The sequence below is a fragment of the Crocodylus porosus genome, unplaced genomic scaffold, assembly GCF_001723895.1.
Source record: "Crocodylus porosus isolate Cpor-Errol unplaced genomic scaffold, CroPor_comp1, whole genome shotgun sequence".
NCBI lineage: Eukaryota > Metazoa > Chordata > Crocodylia > Crocodylidae > Crocodylus > Crocodylus porosus.
In genome coordinates, this window is record NW_017728915.1 from 5,794,096 (window position 1) to 5,820,814 (window position 26,719).

At 44.7% G+C, this 26,719-nt stretch overlaps 1 protein-coding gene across 2 annotated transcripts in view; it reads right to left on the reverse strand.

Annotated features, from left to right (window-relative positions):
- The window catches only part of SF3B3 (splicing factor 3b subunit 3), a 47,373-nt gene that overhangs the window by 13,839 nt on the left and 6,815 nt on the right, over positions 1-26,719 (reverse strand). For both annotated transcript variants that reach the window (XM_019535594.1, XM_019535595.1), the window contains 11 exons: positions 26,108-26,245; positions 25,131-25,234; positions 18,973-19,138; positions 18,340-18,435; positions 17,189-17,261; positions 10,076-10,227; positions 9,504-9,659; positions 7,558-7,713; positions 5,233-5,376; positions 4,189-4,311; positions 2,724-2,878 (listed from right to left, as the gene is read on the reverse strand). In XM_019535594.1, coding sequence (XP_019391139.1) covers positions 2,724-2,878; positions 4,189-4,311; positions 5,233-5,376; positions 7,558-7,713; positions 9,504-9,659; positions 10,076-10,227; positions 17,189-17,261; positions 18,340-18,435; positions 18,973-19,138; positions 25,131-25,234; positions 26,108-26,245 — 1,463 coding nt within the window. The remainder of the gene's footprint in view (positions 1-2,723; positions 2,879-4,188; positions 4,312-5,232; positions 5,377-7,557; positions 7,714-9,503; positions 9,660-10,075; positions 10,228-17,188; positions 17,262-18,339; positions 18,436-18,972; positions 19,139-25,130; positions 25,235-26,107; positions 26,246-26,719) is intronic.

Here is a 26,719-nt window from a genome sequence, read left to right on the forward strand (position 1 = left end):
TAGAAAAGAAGGATATATAGACAATATGATTTGGTTGTTCCATTTTATTCTTCTGGAAAAAAAAAAAAGGGAAGCAGCTGCTGCTTTTTTATTCCTTCCAAACTGACCTAAAAAGTTCCTCTTTAGGAATATCGTTAATAAATTGAATACTGTTTTAACTGGGTAAATTATGGCCATTTTTCTCAATAGCTTAAAAGTTCAAGATAAGACATAATCCTCAATATAAACAGTACATTTTTTTCTTTTACAAATTAATATTACCTGGAATTTTATGAACTCAGTGCTGGATATTGCATATTGCTAACAGGTAGATACTGATGCAATAGATTTAAAACAGTAAGAATATGGTAAGTGTTCAACAACCTAGAAATCTCTTACTATTGCAAATATATACCAATCTTGCCCTAACAGGAAAATCTACTGATTAGATCTGGATAACTAACTGGGGCTGGAGAAAAAAAACCCCATAGGCAGTTTAAAAGAAAAGAACATCTGGAGCCAAAATTATTTTTGGTCATATCTTAACAATCCAAAAGGCAGAAATGCTTCTGCTGAGTATACCATATGATGCTGTTTATAGCCTAAGTTGCAGACCCACCTGACAGGAAGCTTTCAAAGTGGTTGCATGATCAAACACTGACTAGCCAGTGCATCCAACTGGCTTCTGCTTAAAGGTAGCTTGAATATCTTGCCTAATGGTGACAAAACTCAAGATCTTCAGTTCCCAGCAACAAGAGATTTCTACAGAAAATTATTTTGCATGCTATAAATCACCTCTGCAGTTATCTGGATGTAAATATGAACACTGAAAGTTTTGGTGAAAGGCAAATGATAAAGCAAGAAGAAAAAGGTCATGGAAGGTGTGGGTCCCTTACTGAATGGGGGGAGGCAAACTAGTTGCAGATGATGTGGAAATGGCTGACGTACTCAATCCCTTTTTTACGTCAGGTTTTCACAGGCATGGTCAACTCCCAGACTACTGCACAGGGCAGCACAGCTTCAGGAGGTGAGCAGCCTTCAGTAGTGAAAAAACAGATTAGGGACTATTTCGAAAAGCTGGACGTGTACAAGTCCATGGGGCTGGATGCAATGCACCCAAGGGTGCTGAGGGAATTGATCTGATTCCCAAGGGAGTTGATGACTCATGTGATTGCAGAGCCACTGGCTGTTACCTTTGAAAACTTGTGACGATTGGGGGAGGTCCCTGATGATTGGAAAAGGGCATATATAGTGCCCACCTTTAAAAAAGGGAAGGAGGAGGGCAAGGAACTACAGGCCAGTAAGCCTCACCTCATTCCCTGGAAAAATCATGGAGCAGGTCCTCAAGGAATTGATTTCTAAGTACTTAGAAGAGAAGGTGGTGATCAAGAACAGTTAGCATGGATTCACCAAGGGCAAGTCTTGCCTAACCAACCTAATTGCCTTTTATGATGAGATTTACTGGCTTTATGGACGCAGGGAAAGCAGCAGACGTGATGTACCTTGACTTTAGAAAGGCCTTTGATATGGCCTTCCCATGGCATTCTTGAAAGCAACCTGAGGAAGCATGGGTTGGATGAAGGGACTGAAAGGTGGATAGAAAGCTGGCTAGATCATTGGGCTCAGTGAGTAGTGATCAATGGCTTGAGGTCTAGTTTGCAGCTGGTATCAAGTGGAGTATCCCAGGTCCTGGGGCTGGTTTTAATATCTTTATTAACAATCTGGAAAATGAGATGGATTGCACCCTAAGCAAGTTCATACGTGACACTAAGCTGGGGGGGGGGTGTAGCAGATATGCTGGAGGGTAGGGCTAAGATTCAGAGTGACCTAGACAAATAGGAAGGATTGGGCCAAAAGAAATCTCATGAGGTTCAACAAGGAAAAGTACAAAGTCCTTCACTTAAGATGGAACAATCCCAAACACTACTAACAGGCCTGGGATCAGAGATCTGCAAAAAAAGGACCTGGGGGTTACAGTGGACAACAAATTGGATACCAGCCAAAAATGCTCCTGTTGCCAAGAAGGCTAACTGTATACTGGGCTGCATTGGTAGAAGTGTTGCCAGTAGATCGAGGGAAGTGATTCTTCCTCTATTCAGCACTGGTAAGGCCACATCTGGAGTAGTGTCCAGTTTCTACCCCCCACAGAAAGGATGTGTGTAAGTTGGAGAGAATCCAGCAGAGGGCAACACAAATGGTTAGAGGGCTAGGACACATGACTTATAAAAGAGGCTGAGGGAACTGAGCTTATTTAGCCTGCGGAAGAGAAGACTGAAGAGGGATCTGACAGCAGCCTTTAACTATCTGAAGTGTGGCTCCAAAGATGATGGAGTAAGATTGTTCTCAGTAGTGACAGATGGCAGAGCAAGGAGCAATGGTTTCAGGTTGCAGTAAGGGAGATTTAGGTTGGATATTAGGAAAAACTCTCACTAGGAGGGTAGTAAAGCACTGGAACAGATTACATAAAAAGGGTGGCAAAATTTCCATCCTTGGAGGTCTGTAAATCCTGGATCAAAAAACCCTGGCTAGAATGATCTAGCTGGGGATTATCCTGCTTTAAGCAGGGTGCTGGACTAGATGATCTCCTCAGGTCCCTTCCACGCCTAATTTTCTACAATTCTATGTCTCTCCATAATGGCACTGCATCTCAAATCTAGTGAGTTCTTATGGCCCTGTCTGCCTAACTGAACAGTCTACCAGAACCCCTAATCCAGAAAGATTAGTATTTCACATCAAATACTTACCTCAGCGTATTTGTGGAGATGGCAACAATGCCTTCTGGACACTGCTCGGAAGCAAAGCCAGATGCAAATTCTAGTGTCTCATAAGATAGCGGGGTCAGATGAAAACGGGACTGATAGGAATAACTCAGCCATGAGCGACTTGACATGGCCAACACCTGGAGGAGGACATACAGCAAATTCACAAATCAGGAGAGGCAAACTCAGTCACTGCTGTATCACAGTATGCATATTTACCCCTGGAAAATGTGATTATTGTTACAGTAATTTTGCTGGGATTTAAATCTAATTTCAGAACTACTCAGTCTTGCGAACAGCTCAGGGGAGTAATCTCATAGCACAGAGGCAGAAGATTGACAAGCATGAAGTAAACGCACTGGAATCCCAAAATTAGGTTTTTGTTAACCCCCACACCCGGCTAACAACAAGAACCGAGATTGAAATAAATACTTCTGTTCCTTTAGGAGTTCTTCCGCCCTCAAAGGAAACTGATGTATTTAAATAAAATATTCCCTGTCATCTTGCAACTCAAGTATTTCAGCACTGTGCTTAGTATATAAAATCTTTAAACTGAAACTTCACTTTTAGTTCTAGCCAGTTAACTGGCCTATTATCAGCCAAATTAAGAGGAGTGCAGAAAAGAAATGTGAATAATGCTCAAAAGTTTTACTTGAACCTGGCCATGTTCTTGGCAGAACGGCCAGTTGGAATGATATTAACAATGGACTGACTCCCAGGTTATTGAGGGTCCATCACTTGATGTAAACAGTAAAATGTTTCCTGTTTCATGGAGAAGGTGGCATCACATTGTGGAAGAGCAGAGCATCATTGCTGCTCACCCAAGGATCTCAAAGAACTTTACAAGATTACTGAATTCAGCCTTGCAAGTCATCATGGTGGTGTTACTGCCCCAATTTAAAGATGAGCAAACCAAGACATGGCAAGCTGAAGTGACCTGTCCAAGGTACTACAACTGAAAGTAGAACCTAGATCCCCAGACTGAGTTCCCCATGTTGAGCATCTGAAGGGTATTTTTCAACCCATGAGGGCAGGTTCAGCCAAAAATGTGTTTCTAGGTTGAACTGGTTTCTGCAGTGTCACTTGTAAAGAGCAGAAATGCAACTTTAATGGTTCTTGACTAAAAATCCTCCAAGCATGTTTGCTTGGCCACATATGGCAGCTGTGGAGCCAGAGCTGCTGCTCCACACTCACAGATATGCAGCATGTCATATCTTAAGAAATGAAGAGATACTGACAAGGTTATAAACAAGGCTGTTTATAAAAGTACAAGCAATGGGCCAAGAACCTCCACCATGAAGTCACTCTGCTTCCCTCCCTCACACTTCATTATTCCTGCTGGGTGTGCAATAGGGATTAAGTTTCCACACCCTGCCCACCAATGAGGGGAGCTGGCATACTCTGCACAATGACAGATTCCTATCACATCTTGTATTCTAGTTTTACTTACCGCCTCTTGGCCTTGCATCCGGACTCTAAAGAGTTTCACAGGGCGTGAGCCAAGGTACCTAGTTCTGGTATCAGAAAGATCCCCAGTGACTGGATCCAGGACAGTTCGCAATAGTACACCGTTCTTTTAGTCAGGAGAAAAATCACTTTGGTTAATGATCTCAAAGGAACACTGACCAAAGCAGTTACACTAATATAAAAATATGCAATTCTAAAGAGTCTTATATTACTGTTAATATTTAGATAGCTCTCCCCAATGTCTGCACCCAAAGAAGCTCACAGATATAGTTAGCCTCTCAGCACTTACACTGAGATATAAAACTACTGTACTCCTTTGAAAGAGACAGAGGAATGAGATACAGTCACTCAAGGTCCATGGAAGAGCTGGGCACTAAGCCCCAACCCAAGAACCTTATGTACTAAACCCCTCCTCTCCTCACACAGATCCTTCTTCTCCATTCATTACAGCGTATTTATTCTGACAGCAAGCATGAAGCAGAAGAAAGGATCTGGGCAAACTCTTTATAGGAAACCAGTTATTTCCATCACATGTAGGACAATCAAAGACAATTTTATTTGGCCACAGAACACTTTGCTGCAAGTGAAAAAACATGGGACTCTTGGTACCGACTCCCCTGGTTTTGCAATGCATGCTCCCTTGGAGACTTTGCCTTCTCCATGTTCTCTCCAGAGCAGCCTGTGAACATCTTCTATATGGCCCAGTTTTTACAACTGAACCTCTTTTCAAAAAGAGTTGTCCTGCACTGTGTCAGCAGATTTCTTTTCCTTTCATTACCATGGATATTGGCCTGAAGCTGGAAATGTGTGGGGACTCACTCAACCACTAACTGGGGAATTCCACACAGACACATGTATTGAGAGGAATTCATTGCAAAGCTCTGCACAAGCATATGTCCTGATCAACAAGGGCTGTGCACACAGAAGGTCACCCACTGGAGACTACACAATATGATGAACATTTAATAAAGTCTTTCATGCTAAACCCTCACAGAAGAGCTGTAAGAGACTAGCTATCACTGCTCACCTGTAATCCGATATTCAAGTACAGGAAGCCAATAGAGCCTCTCTCACCCAGCTCATCCTGTTTTTCTGTACCTCCCATCTCCACAATACACAGTGATTCTGGCTGTGCAGGGAGGGCCTGCATGCTCAGTGGCTGTAAGCAATCCTGTGGGAGGCAGAGAAAAAGGACACTACAATGATACATAGTACATGCAATTGACAAATCTGTTAAAGAACATTTGATTTAGACAGAAAATTTTGAGACGCATCCTGTTGGTTTCCTAGTGTACAGGCATTTTGGATTTGTCTCCCCTCCTGGCAGCCTTACAGCTGTCACTATAGAGCAACAGTCCAAGCTCAAGTTCATTACTACACCATTTGCTTCATACCTTTTTATTCTTTCCTTATCTTTAACCCACAGACCAACATACATATCTACACAGAACCAGCAATCACCCTAAACGCACCAAAAAAGCTGTGATATACAGCCAAGCCCCTACATACCACTGAATTTGCACTGAGAACACTGCAACCTCACCAATCTTAAAAAGGCTACCTAAAGAGAGCTAGATCACACATTTGAAAGAGCCACCTGGATACCACATGAAGAACTGCTGCACTACAAAAGAAACCCCCCCCATGAATCACACACCGCTGGTTGAGACATATCACCCCTCCCTTGAACCCATACGTCAAGTCCTCAAACAACTGCAAACCATACTAGAAAGAGACCCTATTCTTAAAGAGATCTTCCCAGAACCACCTATCTTAGCCTTCAAACAAGCACCGAACCTCGCTAACTTCATCACCAAAACCAAACTTCTTCAGGCCCAGAACACACCAAATGGATCCAGACCATGCCATGACAAGAAATGCAAAACCTGCCAACACATCTCCACCATCCCCACAATTACTATACCCCACAACAGAGCCATCAGCATTTCTGGATCTTACAGTTGCATCTTCAGAAATGTAATGTATCTTATCCAATGCACCAAATACCCCAATGGAAAATACGTATGAGACCAAACAACAACTGCGCACAGGAATGAACGCACACTGGAAATCTATCAAAGACAAGAATATCCAATTACTAATGGGGGCACATTTTTCACAAGAAACCCACTCTCTTTCCAATCTCTCAGTTCTAATCCTCAAAGGAAACTTACAAAACGTTTCTCAGAGACAAGTTTATGAACTTCACTTCAGCAATGCCCTGGATACTCAAAATCATGGACTAAATATAGACATTGGGTTTATGACACATTACAACCCACCTCACATCTGACTCCCCAGGTACCTCTCCATTATTTAACTGCTACATTCATCCCCCTTCTCCCCCAAACCCAGCCTGTCTCTCACCCAGAGTCTTCAATTTACATCTTCACTGCCTGTCTTGTATGCATACCAGCCCAGCCTCTGCCTTCTTTATTTCTCATTCCATGCAGGAAGAGCGCACACACCAACTGCTGAAATGTCCTCAGCCTGATGAAGGGTTTTTAAACATGAAAGCTTGCTTAAAATTCTTTTTCAACTATTTAAGTTGGTCTAATAAAATATATCAGATTCACCCAAAGAACCTTGTCTGCCTTATCTTTAGGTACTTTCTTACATTAGACAAAATATTTCCTGCAACACATCTCAAAAGCAGAAAAGGAAACAGTGGCCATGAATATTCAAACCTAATCTTAAAAGTCTGCGTATCTGATTTTTTTGGGCTGCCTCAAGATGGAAGCACAGCTTTCCCAAAAAATCCCAAGAAAAGAAACAAAATTGTACACCCCAAAAAGAGCTAGCCAGGGTCCCAATTCTGTGGTTACTTTCTTTAGAGTTCTTGGGGCAGAACAGCTAAACAAACATGCCCAAAAGCAGAGTTAGGAGTTCTCCTGGAAAGATGCCTCAAGTTTATCCTCAGCTAGAATGGATGCAAAGTGGAACCACGTGGAATAGCACAGTTATAAGCAAAACACATTTCAATCAAACACACTTCTACATATTGTTAGTTAGCAGTTTTCTTAAAATCCAACAATTGCAATCTCTTAAACTTAGTTTCAAGGAAGGCTTAAAGGTGGCCAAGGTCAGAGCAGCAAGAATCTCTTATTTATGTATATATTGGTCTAGCAACTGCTGAATCTGTGGTATGACAAGATGAAACTGCTATTTGCAATGGATGCCTAAATATTGGAACAGCGGATGCCATTAATTCAGTAACACTACACATCACATCTGATTCAGAAGCACTTGTATAACAAGTGCACACAATATGTGATGCTACCTGAGCTCTAGAACCCATGTGTCTGAACACTTCAGACCAGCTCTAAAGAGCAAACACATATCAGATACTCACCGAAGGGTCAAGGGAAATGATTCTGACAGTGTTGTCCACCAGCCCAACAGCAAGGAAGCGGGAGCGCTGCTCCCCAGGAGGAACATTGGCCAAACTCATGCACACCACATCTGCTGACATCTCCTTCCTCTCTGTGTACTCATTCAGCTGTCCTGACTGAGCCAGAAGACACAAGATGTTTCATTTACTAAAGGAGATAGGCAAACTGGTTCAGACACCCCCACAGATCGGGGTGGGCATGGGCAAGATACAGACCACCAGATGACTGGATCTGGCCCATGGGCAGGCACCTACCAATTAACTATATCCGGCCGACAGCTGCCCCTGCTATGCTCCATATAGGGCTGAACCTTGCCTGCTCCCACCTGGGGCAGTGCACACCACGCTCCTATTCTCACCTGCCAGAATGCCCTGGCCCCAGCCTCAGCCCACATCTTCCCAGTGGGGGTGCTGCTGGAATTGCTTGGCTATCCCCACTTCCAGCGGCTCCTCCTTCTCTCCCTGCCTCGGGGTGGAAGCGAGTGGGGCTCAGCCCCATGCGGAGCACCAGGGAGCAGCTACAAGCTGGAGGGGAAGGGGTTGGGGACAGGTGGGCTGCACCTGCACCACTGTGAGCTCTGCTGCACACACTCCCTGCCCCACCCTCCCCCCACCAAACCCTGGCCAGCTCCCAGAACCTAGCACTTGGGCAGCCCCCCACACGTACACACCCAACCCCCCTACCATACCCACAGACACCCACCCCGCAACCACATACACCTCCCTACCCACCATGCACTATGTATAAAAGAGTAAGACTTTATTTTGAGCTATTATGCATTTGCCTCAATATACACCACTCAAACACACAAAATCAGGACAAAAATATTTTCTGAAATAAAAGTAAAATATGTTATAGTACATATCTGATTTTTAGTATATGATTTGATTTTTATCTATACTTTGTTAAAATGGATTTCTTCTGAAAGCATTTTATGTGCAGGCCTCAATATGATTGGTTTGGCACCATTCTTTGGGAGGTCCAATGCCCCTGAAAACCCCACTGGCTGGTTGTAGGTGATGGGGCTTGTTGTTAGAGGGGTCACACCTCCTTGCTACCCGATAGGTCATACCTGTGTCTTGTAGCCTGGAGGGCAGAAGTTCTGGGGCCCCAGGGGCAGGTCACACACCACAAGGGCAGGCCCTGTGGAAGGGCAGTGTTTCCCAGCCAAAGGATGGACCTTCTGATGTCAGGGACCATATGATGGTGGCAAGGGATTCTGGGACCAACAGGTGGCAAGCAAGGCAAGGTTTGGTGTCCAGTGGGCAGGTCTTCTTACATCAGGGACCATACAACAAGGGGGTGGGGGACAAAGACTTCTAGCAACCCTCCCCTCCCTGTCCCAGTACTTGCAGGGCAAGGTCTCCTTGTGGCAAAGGTCAGATGAGGCTTCCAGTTGCAAGATGGCAACCAGGGGGTGGGGAACCTGTCAAGGGGCAGGGCTTAGCAGTTTGACAAGGGATGTACCCTTGCAGCCCTCAACAGCTCACCAAAACTCGTTAAGCAGCCCTCTAGCCAATGTAACTGCCTATTCCTCCCCCGGATGAACCTTCACCTATTGTCCAGGACTTTAGATTACAAATAAAAATCTATATTTTTCATTTTCGCTATTCCTTCACAGCCTAGTTTCAGCCAGGATTAGAAGCCTTCCTTAGTGCACAACATACTTTCCAGCCTCAGGTCTACAGCTGAGAGATCTAGCTGCTGATCTAAACTTTGCAGGTTTGCCCACATCTATTAACCCATCCAGTGACATTCTACAGACTGCATGTGACTCTCACACCAAGGCCACATTCTAGAAGATTTCTTTCCCACTGAATCCTCTGCAGGAATATCAGTCCTCAGTGTGGCAGTCACAAAACCTTTGGTCCCTTCATCAAACCCGTCTTGTTTTAAATCCACGTACCGGATCCATCTCAAAATAGACCAGTTCTCCTCCAGTCAATGCTATTACCACTTGTCTCTGGTTCACAGCACATTTTACAATGGTTTTCTTTCCTGGTGTCTTCCATTCATTCACTCTTTTATCTGCTCGGATGTGCCGGATGCCATCTGGGTAAACCTAAAGGAGAAAAAAAGATAAAGAAATAAAGCATGCTTTCCAGCTCCCTTGACCAAAGGTCGGTACCTCTGGATACTCCACACAGTACTGGCCTATTGACGATACAATACTCTTAATCTGCACAACAAAACAAAAGCTTGGGAAGACAGCATCCTATTTGGGAAAAAAACCCTAAAAGTCCCTACTGGCATAGGCCTGGGGGCCAGGTGCCTCTGAGACCCAGCCTGGGGGATCGGTGACATTAGCTTTCAGTACGTCCAAGCTAAATGATACAGCGTACAAGGAGAGGTGCCTAGGTAAGCAGTATATACACCAACCCACACGGGGCAATCTTTACAGTACAATGGACACAGGAGGAACAAAGGCAGGTATAAATGGGCAGGGTACAGCTTGGGAATGGGATAAAAGGTGCGTACCTGTACCAATGCATCATCCCCGAGTAAGGAGCAGGATAAAGTGGGGGTGGTACCAAGGAATCCAGAGTCAGTCACTTCCTCTACAGTCTCTCCGATAGACAACACCAGGGTGGCGTTTACGAAGGACACAATAATGTAGGCGTCAAACTCATCTGGTCAGGGAAAACAGAGAGGAAAAGGGCTGGTTATATACATGCAAGATCTCTACACAAAGAGCTAAGAGATGGACAAAAACATGAGTGTTACCTCTTAAACAATATTCCAATAGCAATAATTTTATCAACTAGCAGCACCACACAGAAATTCATTTTAGGAAACATCACACAAGGGAACAAGCATTGTATCCCAAGTCCCCTACTGTGTGAGATCAAGTCAACTCAGGCAACAGTTCAGGTTCATAATAATCTGGGTTCTAGCAAGGCAGCCTTAGCGACAGCTGCTATTTAATAGACAAGGTGAGACCCAAAAAGCTGAAGTTTGCACTTCCCCCATATTAATGCTAAAAATATAAACCTAGCTCAATTCCCATTAAAGTCAACGTAAAGGTATAGCTTCAGTACCTTGAACCTAACAAACCCTTATTCACACAAGCAGTTCTGTTGACTCCAATGTCTGTGGATACATATTTGCATGAGCAAGCCTCTACTTAGTATTAATGCAAAAGAAACCTGCAATGAATCGTCTAGAATGGGAGTGTGCAAAATATGGCCCAAGGGCTGGATCTGGCCTATGGAGGAACTTTGTCTGGCCTGTGGTCGGTCCTTCAGCCCCACCTGGCCCAGGCACATCCTGCCAGCTCTGCAAGGGCAGCAGGGCTGGGGTAGCTTTGCAGCTGGACTCCATTTCCTGGCAGCCCTGGCTCCATGGAGACCAGCGAGAACATGCACAGGTGGGGCCTGAGCCCCAGGCAAAGTGTATGGCCCAAGCACCAGCCCATGCAAGGGTTTGGGGTCCCTGCAGACAAGGATGCCTGTGACTCCTCCCCAGTTACCACCAGCACCACTGCTGGGTTGCCTTGGGCCCCTGTAACTGGCGGGATGGTGGTGAGAAGCTGCAGGGCAGCCCTGGCATCACCTCCACATAGCGGCAGCAAGAAAGGCCCAGCAATGGTGATGGAAGAGATGATCACACCTGCCACCAGGTCCTGCTTTTTCCCCTGCACCTAACAGCAGCTTCTGCCCAGCTGCTTCCATCTCCATGCCCAGGCTGCTGATACAGAAGCTAGGCAGCAGCTCCAGTCCCTCTTCAGGGTAGAAGAGCAGCCCAGAGGTGGCACTAGTGGCCTGGGGTAGAACGACCTCACAGCTTACTCAGCCCTTTTGGTAAAAGATTGAGTAAACCCACCTAACATTTATAGTTATCTTTACCAGCTGTAGGGGTGAACAAATGCCTCTGCTCTCATTAGAGGGAATGAGGGAGGGTTGTTGGTTAGTTATCCAGTGCTAGCCTCTCCTACTGGGCACAGCAGCAGGCACAGTGGAGGAGGTGGAGGAGCTACAGCAGTTTTGCTAGCAGAAGTCACTAGAATAAATGGTGTGAAAGTGTGAACAACAGGGCAGGCTACAGAGAGGCAAAGAAGCTCATACATGCCCCAGACCCTTCTTTCCTTTGCAGCTATCAGAACAGAAAACTAACAGGAATTTCTCAAAAGTAAATATAACTTCTTAAAAGAAAAAACAGTTGAAGAATGTGAAGAATGATCAAATCTGCTGGGAATTAAGTCAGGAGCCTTGGTGTAGAAATTTGTACTAGATAAACAAATCAATGCCTCTGACACATTTGGCTGAAAATGGCATATTTTTACATATGAAAAATTCCCATTTGACCCCACTCAGACAGACCTATGTGTCATAGCACAAACCAACTCCTGACAAGGATGCACGCAGAAGATACAGAAAATGGTTTTTGTCAGTAGATCATAGTTTCCCCATGATTAGCACATCAATCACAGATGGAAAAGTAGCAAGTGAATTCGTATAAAAGCAAAGAGTGGAGAACGTTCCTTAAAGACTAAGACATGAAACCAGCTTGATGGGGTCAGTCCAGGATATGCTGTACATCTAAAGTAAGGCCACATCTTGTATTTTAGAGACCAAATTGGGTTAGCAGAAGTGAACATTTCAGGAATTGATTGTTCTTCTCCCCACCCTGTTCAGATGGGGAGGTGTTGCCAAGCCCATTGTGTCACACTTATGAAAGAATATTCTTTTACGTACAACTTAGAGTATGCAAACAGTAAAAGCAACACTTCACCGATCAACATCTGGCATGCAGACCACAGCTGTACAACTGCTCTAGTGAGCATAATGAAATCAAAGCCATCACAACTGGTCTACAAGTTTAGTAACCTCAATTACTGGCATAGTAAGTGACTAAAGTCCAGATCTTTCAATATAATCCATGTAGGAAGAATCACTGATTTCAATGAAGTCAATTTGTATTTAAGTCCCCACTGGAATACATCAGATTTTATGATTAGGACCCAAGACTGCAATTTTTTCCCACTAAGTTAATCAGGAAGACTAATATTCTTTCCGACTTTGTAATGATCTAATAGGAGAATTATTTGAATTCTGCATCTTTACAAGCAGGTGGTACTTGCTTAAATGCTTTTGGCATTTCTTGGTCATGTGTGTAGTAAGTGAACAGCATATCCTGATAAACTTGTACCTTTTCTCGAACACAACAAACCTATGTAAATTTCTTGAAAGCTTTCAAGGAAATTCCAGTAACAAGTTACCACTTAAAACGTATGGTAAATACAGTATTTTCTCACATGTAACAAACACCTTTCCCCCCCCAAATATCAGCCCCCCAAATTAGGGCCATGTCTTAAGCTGGGAAGCTATTTTCTTTACTGGAAAAAACCATGCCTGGAGATTTGTGTGCATCACAAAACTGCCAAAATGGCTGCCACATCTGGATCAGCAAGCTGAAGGGAGGGAGTCCTTTTTTAACCAGTGAGCTGCTGGTAGTAGTATTTTGATGAGATTTGTGATATGGAACAATACTTTATTTACTAGAACCAAAACAAAGAACTACTTACAGTAAAGCAGTTTCCCTACTTCCCTTGCAAGGGTCTCCTAACTTGTGAGACACAGTAAGTCTTCCTGGAAACGGTGTCCAGGAAGCGTGGCATCTACTGGTACACAGTCTGGGTGAGGCAGGTGGCAGCAGGAATTCCTCTTGTGGCAGGAAATTACAGTTGCCAGCTGCCTTATCCAGACTGTCTCTTGGGATGCCAGACTTCATGGATACTCTTTGTTCCCACAAAAACTTACTTGATGTCACAAAGCCAGCCGTGACTCCAGGAAAAATCTTTTCCTATGTTCTGCTTTCCAAAATAATGAGATACCTGTTTCTTTTGGTGGGCTGTATGTGAGAAAATGAATAATTAGATGAGTATAAACTGAAACGCGTATTTTTGGAATATTTTTAAGGACCTATCACTCTATCCTCTCCAGTGCTGCTGACTCTCTTGTGAGGAGTTTCATCTTATGATGAATCCCTGCTTCCCAGCAGAAAGCTTAGCCATGTGATCTCAACCTGGACAGAAAAACTTTAACTCCTATTTGAAAGCAGTCTTTTTATTCTGACAGAAGTCTAAAACAATTAAATACAAATGGCAGTTAGATGATACCTTTGGAGCCTTTTTATGGATGTACTTGTTATACTTAGATAGAACAATTAAAATCTCACATTACTTTGAACTGTTCCTTTAATTCTGAGCCAAATATGTGCCAAAAGACTTTTCTTTGTGGCTTGGATTTTTTTATGAGTGTTTATTTCTCCTTTATGGGAACCCTTGAAATAAAGGGTTTGAATTAGCAGAATAAAATATTACGAATAAGATGCATTCATCAGGATTCCACGTGACAATCTTGTTGTAGAAAAGTAAGAATTAATGGAATTAAATTCCTGAAGCAGATTGAAAAGTATACTCGGTTAGAACAGAGTTTCTTGCATAAACCCCACTATTTAAGCCAGTACAAGCCCAGTGTATATAAAAATCTTACTGCCTGGAGAGCTGAATATAGTTTCTCCAGTCCCCTTGGCCTCCCCTCCCCTCCCAGCAAATTTTCTGTAGCTTCACAGATCTCTCACAGTTAGACAAAACATATCATACTTCTCACTTTTGTCTTATGTGTTATTAACAAAAAGTTTGTGTCTATTTAGATGCCTTTCCAGAAAACCAATCTACGCCTCGTCTCTTACTGCTAGAGTTCAGTTTACCTAAGTGCAGTCAATACTAAAAGGAAGGATCAGTAAGTGAATAAATGAGAGAGATGACATCTCAGGATTATGCACACTTCTAAGAGGTTCAGGGGTAGCAACGGAACCCTAAGAGAACTTAATTTCATGCGAGACCCCAGTATCAAGCCCAGAGATGCCACATTTCCCTGTCACATTGGAATTCAGGTAAACAACACCCACTTGCCAGACAGAAACTATGTACATCCCAGAAGCCACATTAGCCACCTTGTTCTTTGAATCTGTAGACCTCCTACTGATTAAACTAAAAAAGAAATGTTTGGTTTGCATCCCATCTACCTCTCCATTCGACCCACAGATACATTCCACATAAATAGGCAACCCCTATGACAAGGCAGTCCCTAAACACATTCATTCAGTCTTTTTTTTTAGTTTTTTTTATCACACACTTGCACTTGGAGTACTGCAAGGTCTGCTTTGGAGCAAACCCTGGTCACGTAAATGGTGAACTAAAGTTCCCTTGGGATGTACCTACACAACCAAGATGTTGTGAAAGCTGAAAAAAGTTCCAACACAGCTATTTACTGTTCCCCAGAGGACCATAGGAAGGAAAGAGGACCCAAAAAGCTGCTTTCTGTGCCCCAGCCACTAAAACTATGGGGCAGATACACAGCACAAAGGCAATGATTTCCAACTGCCCAATGACTTCTGGAATTCATTTACAGTAAATTCAGCATAAAAGTTGCCTCAAGACTTTGCATTGCTCTCTGGTACACACCTGTGATCAGCACCTCCACCACCAGCCACCTGTGGAAGAGAAAAAAAGGCTTGGTATTGGTAGTGTGTATCACCACGTACCAGCCAGGATTAGTATTTGCCTTGAAGGCTGCAAAAAAGTATGTTCTCAGAGACCTTGCAACATGTGTGTGCTGTGACAGAAATGCCTTGGAATCTGGCCTGAACCAGATCACTGGCATTACAGACAAACCAAATCTACTCAAGACAGCAACATGTGACAGTTAAAAGATCAGATAAAGTGTGCTGGGTTTTCTTTTGTTAAAGCCCATTAAAATCAACTTTAAAAGATAAACAATTGCCATTCTGACTCAGTCTTAAAACTCTTAGACAAAGTATTCTGGCCAAATGTGGTCAACTTCACCTTTACAAGAAGTTTTGCTCATGGAAGCTAGATTCCAGCCTTGGTAGACACCTGAGGGGCGAGGATCGCATGATGGGACTTACAGCCTCCATCAGGCTCCACTTGTCTATGAACAGGCACTGCAATAGTGTCCTGGCTCATATTCTGTAAATCAGCTATGACCCTTCATCCCCCAACAAATTGTCGGTGTGTTCCTCTGGATATTAAGTGTGGGAAGATAACTCTCAAGCCATCCATGGAACACCTGTGCATTCAAGAGGTCCTATTTTCTAAAGGAGGGGTACCAACTTGCAGCATGCATGCCACAAGGGAATGGGCAGCCTCTATGAGTGGCACACAACACCATCAGGGAAGGTACAGGCAGAAAGTGACAGATAGGGCAGGAAAAAGAAAAGGGAATAGAGTATCAGGCAGGGCGCGCAGAGCAGGAAACAGAAAGGGGAAGGGGATCAGAGTGGTACTTGGGGAAGGTGCAGGGCTAATTTGTGGCAAGCCTGCCAAAAAAGGTTGGCCCCCACTGTTCTACAGTACCTCTGTGGGAAGCAGCTAAGGTTTATAATGGCTAAACCAGATGTCTCTTGACTTGAACTTAAGAAGCATGAGATAACCCAACAGAAACATTTCTCTGGAACTCCTTGACTCTAATGCTGCTGAGAATCTTTGTAGGCATTTCCTGTTCAGAATTCCTTTTGCACTAGTCACTTGGGCTGTATCCTAACGTCCTGAGCAGATGGAAAAGAAACCAAAACTAATTCAAGTAAATTCTGCTTTAAGGCAGCCTCAGTGAGATGCCATGTCACTGTAAAAGCCTAAAGTCTCCTTTACAGTATACTGATGCCTGTGCAGTGCACGGCAGTGCCAGAAGCAGCCTCTAAGGCAAGCCTTAGAAATGGTCTGGACGGGAGTATCTGGCACACCTTTTTTTAGGGCCTCCCAGGTGAAACAATAGTAACCAGATCCTTCTGAAGAGTTGTATAATTATCCCAAGGGGACGATGCAAAAATATAATCCACTATATTTTAAAAAAAGGGCCTTATTCTAGATAAGGGAACAGACATGCTACATATGATGTGTTGCTGCCTCATCCCCTTGTGCTTGGTAGTTTGTATACTTTTTGGGGCAGCTGATTAGGAAATGCTGCCTACCCCAAAACAGTAACCTTGTTAAATAGGATCTTTCTTTTGCAAACTAGCTGGGGCAGAAGCATTAAAAACCAGACTTGTGCAGGTGTGTACTTATCTGCCACGCTCTGGATTTATATTCTTCTTCCTTGCAGAGACCTATTTCGGTTATGAAGCAGCATTTCTAAAATAGTGATTGTACAACGGAACAGCACCTCCCCCCTGCACAGGGCAGGAATACTGCATCTTAACTCTGAAGCTTGAGCTTTGGAACCAAGGTGGGCTTGACTGACACGCTTAGCAATGAATTCAGCAGCTTCTGTTGGGAAAGCACTGCAGATACAGCAAACAGGTAATGGATGCTGCTGCCCACAGCACAAATCAGATGCTTCTTTTCAGATTAAAAAACAGGAACTCTCTTTCAAGTGTAGGGAAGCAGAGGATGAGATCTTTAGACATAGAAAATCTTGGGTTGCACTCTGTAAGGGATACAGAAATAGATAGGAGCTCCTGGATCAGGACAACTAATTTGGGGGGGGAAACCCCCCCCCACATGTACTCATTTCTATGCCTGTGGACAACAGGGTGCTATTTTTGGTGCTTTTGGAAAAGAACAAGTACCTTCAACGTGTCTCCTCACAGTCCAGACAGCATTGGGGTTACCAGGCAGCTCTGAAACGGCCATTTCAGATACCTAACAGGAATCAAAAAATTTATTTCTCTTAAAAGAAAAGTTATGATTCACAGGCATTTACAGTGAATGATCAAGTCACAGTGGGTAGTGCTCTGAGCAACTAAACTGGAAGGCTGGTTCAGTTTTCAGTCCCGAGTCTCTCCGCATAGGAAATGGTATGGCAGTCGTGCAGTCAGCACACAAGGTACAGAGCTGCTTATATTTCAAGTAACCCCTTTGATCAGAGGTGGGCAAAATATGGCCTGTGGGCTGGATCTGGACCACCAGGCCATTCTATCAGGCTCACAGGACCATTCTGGCAGGAGATGTGGGCTTACAGAGGTTGCGTGCCATTGGACCGGATGGGCTGTGCCACCACCTCTTGTGGGTAACCCAGTACTCCAGTTGGGAGTCTCATGTGCAGGGCACATGAGCACAATGGCGCACAACTGGACAGCTGGTGAGTGGAGCTCTTGCCTGTAGAGGAGGGGTTGTGGGGTTTGTGGAATCCCCAAACCCTGTAGCAAAGGGGTGGGACTTCCTGTCCCAAGACTGCAAACAGGGGGCAGGGTACCTGTCAAGGGGTAGGGCCACCCCTTGTGGTCCTTGACAGCTCACCAAAAATTGTTAAGCAGCCCTCCAGCTGAAGTAATTGCCCACCCCTACGTTTGGACCGATCAGCTTTGAACTACACCCACCCTCCACCAAAAGGATGGTGCAATGATTTGGATACTATCAAAGTGGGCAACTGGGAAATGAACAGGGGTACAGAGAACTTCTGAAAAGAAACTGATTTCACACATTCAAACTTCTAAAAGGATCAAATGTGGGTGATTACAGTGGAGAATGTGAACAGCAAAACTATGGCTATTACTTCTATACAACTAAAGAACTTAACCCTTATGACAGAACAGGGACTGATTATAAGCACAACCTCTTCTTCAAGCTATCCATTTACTGTAAAAGGGCACAAAAGCAAATTCCCTTTGAAAAAATGTGCCAGAGCCGTTTCATTTCAATGTGCTAATTTTAAATATGGTCTTATCAGTCACCCTACATTCTTGTTGCAGATTTTGTGGGTGGTCAATAGGAATCTTACCTCGAGTCCATGCCTTAGAACCCTCAGAGATGACCGAGGTCCTCGACCACAGGCCACATACAACTGGGGTGTGTCTTCATTGGCCAGATCAGCTATCTGCATAAAGGAAAAACCACAGAGTTAGTCACCTACTGCAGGGAGAAGAAACTTTGGTTAAATTCATTGCACAGAACACAGGGCCTAGCCTGAGAGGCCATAAAGGATGAGCTCTGGACTGCTGAATCTCATTTCTCTGTGTGCATGCATGTATGTGCACACTCTCCCTAACCCTATGTAACTTGAAGGATGGAGTTTCTAGTATTAATCCTTTCAGCACCCATTACTATGCCAAGATTTAACTTTATCCTGTAAATCTTTAACCAAAATTTAGGATTTATTGAACTTACTTTTCTATCAGCGCTTACAATATAGCTTCTCTGACAATAGCAGAGCAAACTAACACAATGACACTAAAGCTAGATTGTCACTTGCTCTGCCCCCTCCCAAATATTTAGCCGATGTCTCACAAATGCTTTCCAGGCCTGGAAGGCTTCCTGAGGCCTAGCTAAGCAACAACACTATGGTGGATATACTCTGATCCAAGCTGCTAGGGCTGTAACTGGCATTATGGTTCAGTTTGGTGGGGGAACATACCTGACAGCACAAGATAGGAGACAAACTGTCCAGCTCATCCACCAGCACCAGGTTCTTGAGAGGCCGTGGCTGGAAAAAGAAAGTGTCTCCTTCCTCAAGGGGCATGGCAGAGGAGAACTCTGGCTCCTCATCATCATCACCCAGATGGGCTATTTGGTACAGGTAACTGCAGACAGAAAGCAACATTAACAGCGTGGTCAGAGCAGACTCCGAGAGAGCTAAAGAAAAATGAGACTTACCATAAAGTCAATGCAGGGAAAGGGTGAGAGACTCAATACACTTTGCTATTTCAACTTTGATCTGGAGAGATTGTTTTCTTGGGGACAGGAAGAAGGCAGGAAGGAGAAAGGGCTATTTTCAAAGTTCCTACCCAACTGTGACTTCCTGCTTTATTGCTATTGTTGGCAGAGAACCCAGAAACCCTGCATTACTCCTAGTTGCCCTGGCTCCTACATTTTGCTTTCTCACTGCAGGAAAACCCTGATAAATCTTTGAAGAGCAAGGACCTTTACAGACTGTCAGACAAGACCTTGTGTGATGTGTGTCAAATTTGACCTGAATTTTCTAGTAGTTCAGCACAACACACTGGGGACATTTGAAGGCAGCTCCAGTTAACACTAAAATTCCTGAAAAACTGTTCTAAATGTAGATTGCCCAGCAAATTGTGGGACTCTGAGGTGCTTCAGCAGGTTGCTGTGGCTTGTATTTGAAGGGGGCCACTTCTTTTGATTCTCTGTACAGGACTGCTGGTTGAACTCCAGCTGAAAGAAGCAGGAGCTACCTTTGAAACTGAAGAGAGAGCAAACAGCTGAGCAGCTCACCCTTCCTTTGGCAATCCACTGCAAATTATGCAGATTCACAGACTTCACAGACATTAGGGCTGGAAGGGACCTTGTGTAAGATTATCAGGTCCTGCCTGCTGCCCAAGGGGCAGGAAGTCAGCTGGGGTCAAAGGATCCCAGCAAGATATACATCCAAATGTTTCTTGAAAGTATTCAGAGTAAGTGCTTGCACCACCTCTGGAGGACATTTGTTCCAGGCCCTGGGGGGCTTGGACAATAAAGAAGTTTTTCCTTATGTCCAGCCTAAAACGGTCTTGCAGGAGTTTGTGACCGTTCGACCTCGTCATCCCCGGGACTGCTCTGGCGAACAGGTGTTCCCCCCAGATCCTGATGCACACCCTTTATATACTTATTCAACTTGCCACCAAGTCACCCCTGAGCCTGCACTTCTCCAGGCTGAAGAGTCCCATGGCTTGCAGCCTCTCTTCATAAGGCCTGTTCTCTTGCCCTCCAATCATGCATGTGACTCTCCTCTGGACTCTTTTCAAGCTTCTCTATGTCCTTCCTAAATTGTAGAGCCCAGAATTGGATGCAGTACTCCAGCTGCGATCTCACCAAGGCCTAGTACAGCAGGAGGATGATACCCTGGGTCTTGCTTGAGACACATTGGTAGATGCAAGCCACTGTTTTGTTAGCTTTGCCAGCTGCGGTATCACATTGGTAGCTCATATTTATCTTGGGGTCAATCATGGCCCTCAATTCTCTTACTTGTGGTGCTAGCAAGTGTAGCACTGCCAAGTCTATAAGTGCGATGCAGGTTTTTATTCCCAAGATGAAGCACCTTGCATTTCTCTGCATTGAATGCCATCAGGTTGTCATTCACCCACCTTGCAAGCCTATCGAGGTTGGCCTGGATCATCAACCTATCCTCAAGTGTGGAGACTTCCCCAAAGTTTGGTGTCATCAGTGAACTTGGCCAGTCCGCTTTTGACACAAGTCTCCACATCATTTATGAAGCCATTAAAGAGTACACCTCAGTGCTCTCCTCCTATAAAGAGGCACAGGTGCTGGTTGCTGGGGCAACCGCAGCTGGTCAGCTGACCGGAAGGGGGCAGGGCCTGACCTATATACATAATCCAGGCTGAGGCCAGGGAGGCAGGTCTCCGCTAGCAGCCAAAGGAGAAGGAGCTCTGCTGGAGCAAGCAGAGTAGAGAAGCCTGATGGCCTGAGCAGCTTCTGTACGAGGATACTGGGTGGAGAATTCCCTCGTACGGATCTGAATGACGGTTAGCCAGATGGCTTAGATTTTATGGTATAGCCCAGGGGCTTGAGTTTCTGTTTACTGGTTAAGACCGGAGGACCAGGTGAAGCTATCAGCGGTTGGAGGAGGCCTCATAGGGGCCCCATGGTAGTGTGGGGACCCCAGTGCCAGAGACGGCACAACATTCAGGGGTGCACTGACCCCAGCCCTGAGAAGGGGCGCAGAGGATTGGGAGCCAGGTAAGGCCGAGGCTGCCTAAGCTCCACAAGAAATTTAAGACCTGAGGAGGGGATTTGGGGGCCAGGCACAGCTATGGCTACCTGAGCCCCAACTGCAAGAAGCCCCAGAGCGGGCAATGTGAGACAAGCCAGAGAGTGCCAGCGAGGGCACAGGCGGCGAGACAAGCCAGAGAAAGTGGAAAAAGAAATTGACCAAACAATGTCCGGTACACCTGTGAGGTTTGGGGTGTGGTACAGCAGTGGTTGGAGCCACACATAGCCCATAAGGCTGGGGTGCACCAAGTCAAACAATACAGAACATGGGCCAGGATAAACCAGAGCACCGTGTCCAAGGGGACAAAAGGCAGCCTCCCTTATAAAATACATAACAAAGACGTGGTGGGCAAGAACGAGGGTGCTTTATCTCGAACTTGGCATGGTAGGGGGCATTAGGAGAGATCGCGGCTGCTCCTGGGACCCTGCGCCGTGACATACAGGTCTGAGAACAGAGCCTTGGGGGATACCACTAGTCACCAAGTGCCATGTTGATTCAGTTCCGTCAAATACCACTCTCTGGGTCCGACCTCAGAGCCAGTTCCCCAGCCACTGGACTGTGGAGTAGTTGAGGCTGCAGTTGCCCAATTTTTCCATGAGAACATCATAGGACACCAGATCAAAGCTTTTTTTAAAGTCCACATATATGACATCAACCTCTTCCCTTTTGTCCAGGTGGTACATCACCTGGTCATAGAGGGAAATGAGATTGGTCAAGCACAGCCTACCTGCAACAAACCCATGCTGGCTATCCCCTACAAAGCTGCCTTGTTAGCCTGTCAAGAATGGTTTCTTTGATAATTTTTTCCAAAATCTTCCCGGGGATTGAGGTCAAACTGATTGGCCTGTAGTTTCCTAGGTCTTCTTTCCTCCCTTTCTTAAACACGGGCACCACACTGGCCGCCTTCCAATCTTCAGGTACTTCACCCGAGCACCATGAGTTCTCAAATATCCTTGCCAGTGGTTGCGCTATGATGTCTGCTAGTTCCTTTAGCACTCCTGGGTGCAAACTACCCGGACCAGCTGATTTATGGGGGTCCAGCCTCTCAAGATGCTCCCTCACAAGATTCACACCAATGGTGGGCACAGATTCACCCTCACCCCAGTCATCCTGCATGATGTTAAGCAGGGTTGTCCCTTTGGGCTAGTGAAAAACCAACGCAAAGTAATCATTAAGCAGATTGATTACCGATACCCAGGAAAAAGCCAGTTGCCCCAGCTGGTTTAGCAGGGATCTAATGTTGTCCTCGTTTTTCTTTCGACTCCCCACATATCTGAAGATGGATTTTTTTTGTCCTTGATTTGTGTAGCCAGATGGAGTTCAGTTGCAGCCTTGGCTTTCCCAGTTTGCTCCCTGCAGGTGCAGATCTGTGCAGTATACTCCTCCTTCGTAGCGTTTGCTGTCCTCCATCTGTTATACGCCTCTCTTTTTAGACACAGGAGGTCCAAGAGCTCCCTGTTGAGCCAAAGGGGTTGTTGAGCCCTTTTACCACCTTTCCTATGGGTGGGGATGAACTCCCCTTGTGCTTCTAGGATCACTTCCTTAAGGAGCAACCACTCATAGTGAACTCCCTTCCCTGTGAAATCATGGCCTCTTAGGGCCTCAAGAACAAACCTCCCGAGCTTATGAAAGTCAGCTTTCCTAAAGTCAAGGGCTACTGCATTGCTGGCTGACTTGTCAGCTTTGTGCTGGATAGTGAAAGTGATCAGCTCGTGGTCACTGTCACCCAATCTTCCCTTTGATTCTTAGGCCACTGATGAGATAATCCCTTTTGGCCAGTACCAGGTCCAGCAGTGTCTTGTCTCTTGTCAGCCCATAAACTTCTTGGGACAGGTAGAACTCACCCACGCATGTAAGGAAGCATTGTGACTGACTGGATTTTGTCTAGTGTTCATCCCATGAGATGTCCGGGTAGTTGAAGTCTCCCATGATGACCATGCACTGAGAGCATGCAGCCTCAGACAGTTCTCTGGTGAATTTTTGGTCAAGCACCTGTTTGTGGTTTGGAGGTCTGTAGTAGACTCCTACCATTGTATCCCCTTCACTACGTTCCCCTTGTATTCTAACACAAAGGATCTCCAGCTGTCCTCCTTGGGTGCCATTCTCAGCTTGTAGGGATGTGCAGCTCTCCATAGAGCTACACCCCCACCTCTTTTTTCAGCACACTCTCTCCTGTACAGGGTATAGCCATTTATACTGGTAGTGCAGTCATAGGAGAAGTCCCACCAGGTCTCAGTGATCCCTACAAGATCGTAATCATTTCTGTTTAGCAGAAGGACCAGTTCCCTCCTGTTTATTCCCTAAACTCCTAGCATTAGCATACAGGCACTTAAGTGTGTCACTGGCGGCCCTAGGCTTCCTTGTACTCATGGAGAAGCTCTGTTCCTGGGCTGAGGTAGGAGTGGGGGGTCCCTTCAGCACCCTATCCTGCTGGTTTTGTGGTTGATGCTTGGTGAGCTTGCTCTGGTGGTTGTATGCCCATCCCCCAGCAAGCCTAGTTGTGAAACACCAAGATATGATCTGGGTTCTATATTCCCCCCCCCCTTTTTTTTTTTTAATTACTTGCTATTTCTTCTTACAGTGTTGAATATCAACATGCAAAAAAAGGAAATTGATCCGCAGGGAAAGGCTTAATTGATACTTGGGCTTTCGCTGAGATGAAAATGAACATTGCTGCTCTTGCAATGGTTTGATTTGGGCATTAGAACCGATCAGGCTTATCAGGTGATGAGATCTCCCCCTGCTGGCTGGCTCTTATGAAGTGAGCTTGAATTCACTAAAGCTTGTACTCTATGCAAGCATCTTATTTAGTTAATTGATAAAGATGCCTGACTTCAAACTATTATGGCTACTCACTGCTTTCTTGGCTCTGTAAAAACAGCATAATGCAGTGGTTCTCAACCATGACACTGCAGTATCCTAGTATGCAATGAGACCCTCTCAGAGGTGCTGCCACACACCAGTTAAGATCCAGTGAGGTAAGCTGAGGCACTGCAAAAGTGATTCTCAACCCTGATATCACAAATTTGGTAAAGTCTGGAAAGGTACCTAGAATCTGAAAAGGCTGAAAACCAATGGCATACACGTTACACACCAAGTTTTGAATCTCAGATACTAAATTAGGTGTATAGAAATTCTGAATTTGCACATTCCACTTAAAGTTGTGTGGAAACACTTGTTTCTACACATTTTAACAGTCTTGAAAACTGATTAGATCATGAACCAAAAAATGTTCAATAACTTTTCCATTAAGCATGAGTAATTAGTGTAGCTACTGAAGAAAAAGAAAACCATGTTGGCATAGAAACATCCCTATATTCTTCTGAGGTTGTGCCATACATTTACAAGAGGCATTTCCAAGTGTGTTAAGCTTTAGTTTTTTGACATACGTACAAAAATAAATCACTGCAAATATCACAGAATTAAGGTGAAAATTAACTAGCTAAACAAAATAATGACTGGAGTGTCAGGATCAGCACACAGATAATATCTAATTGTTTCAAGCAACTGCCTGTTATAAGAAGCTTGCAATGACTTTATTCTCTGCTCAGGCCTACTCTGTTTGATCCAGAGCAGCCTTCCACTCTCTATGCAAACATGATCTCTCAAAACCCCTCTAAGAACATTTGCACAAAGCCCATCAATAACAAACTTCCTTCCCAATACAGTCACAGAATTGAACTGTTGTCTCTTCAAGCTATTCAAAGAGGTTCTTCTACCCACTTACAGCAGACTCAGTCTTTTTATATGTTCTGTAACATCCCATGTCAGTTGCAACATTAAACATCAAGTAATAATTGAATTCAACAAAGCATATGAAGCAAATGGAATGATTTACTCACTGGTTTCCAAATTCAGATGCCACAAAGAGAAATCCTGTTTTCAACACACACATGGCAGCAGCCACAGGAACAGTATCAAAATACTTCAGTCGGATCTCTGTTACCTGAAAGAATCAAGAAGTTAGAGTGACTATCTACACTAGCTGGAGGAATTCAGTCCAGCTCTGGAGGCCAGAGTCTACATTTCCTCAATTAGGGAAGCAGGTTGTTGCATTTGTGATGGATGCAAACGAGAGCAGAATCAAGCAGTCTCATCAAGTTTGGTTTCAAGCTTACCATTCAAACCCAACTGGCATTTTGAATGCCAGCACAAACCTTTTTACTTTACCTTGAAAATTATTTTGCTATTAAAAAAACTGGATTCTGAATTGAATTTAAAGAAAAGAGACATGTTGATGTGCAGCATGCTTAACTAACAGCATTCCCTCATCTCTGCAAATCATTTAATTGCCCAGAGGAAGGCATAAATAACCCTTAAAAATAGCACCTTGCAGTTCTGACAGACATGATATTGCCATGATGGCTCCCATGAAAGATGTGAGGCCAATCTGAAACCTGAAGGGTGATATCCCCTTTGCTCAAAGCAAACCAGCTCCCCTGCTACTTAAATGGCCAAGTACTGTAATGGTGGACAATGTAGGCAACCAGGTTGGGACAACTGCCTGTGCTTGCCCCTTGCTACAGGATAAAAACCCAGGGCAGATCATCCAACCGTATTCATGTTGTGTTCAGAATTGGGCTCTGTCCCTGATTTCTGTAAGAATGACTATGAATGAATGTTATGAATGTTGTCATAATAGAAATAATAGCAAGGAAGATCCAGTCACTCACCTACACATACAAACTTAAAACTGATAATTAAAGGACAGAAAGCTATAAAACAAATATAATCCTAGTGGTGAAATACAGAAGAATGGGGAATTGTCAAAGACATTTTCATGAAATAGAAACAATGCCCTCCTCCTCAATCTGCTTACCATGTCTTCATCGGTCTCAAGGGTGATTTTGAAGATGTCGCCTTGCTCTGTCTGGGCCAGGAAGAAGAACATGGACTTGGTTTTGTGTGTAGCAGAGCAGACAAAAATCATGCCTCTCTCTGGGTCATCCAAGTCATTCTGTCATAGGAAAAATAAATCGGAGATTTAGAGGAGAAACAGACTTATCTTCAATCAGGTTATTTTCCTGCAAGCACAAGTTAGAGTTCCAGTGAGCAACAGTTCTATGAAATGGGTAAACTTGAAAGACTAAAGACCTTTATCCCTAGCATATCCCTGCCAGAGATTCCCCATCTTGTCTCCCTGACAGACAGTCCTCAGAAGAGGACCAAATTTCTAAAACATCATTCCCTGATCAGGCAGATGGTGCCATGTGCATGTGTGCACTCACACATGACAGCCAGGCAGCCTGGAGAGCAGCTCTTGACATGTGAGGGTGCGGGAGGGGGGAAAGAGGGATTAAGGCCCCACAGTGAGAGGGAGATAGTCGGGCAGTCCTGGGGCTGGGACTGCTGCCCAGTCCAGGTGGCGTGTGGGTCTTGTGGCCCAGGACCATGTGCAGCTGCAGAGCCCAGGCAGAGAGTGGGATGGGGC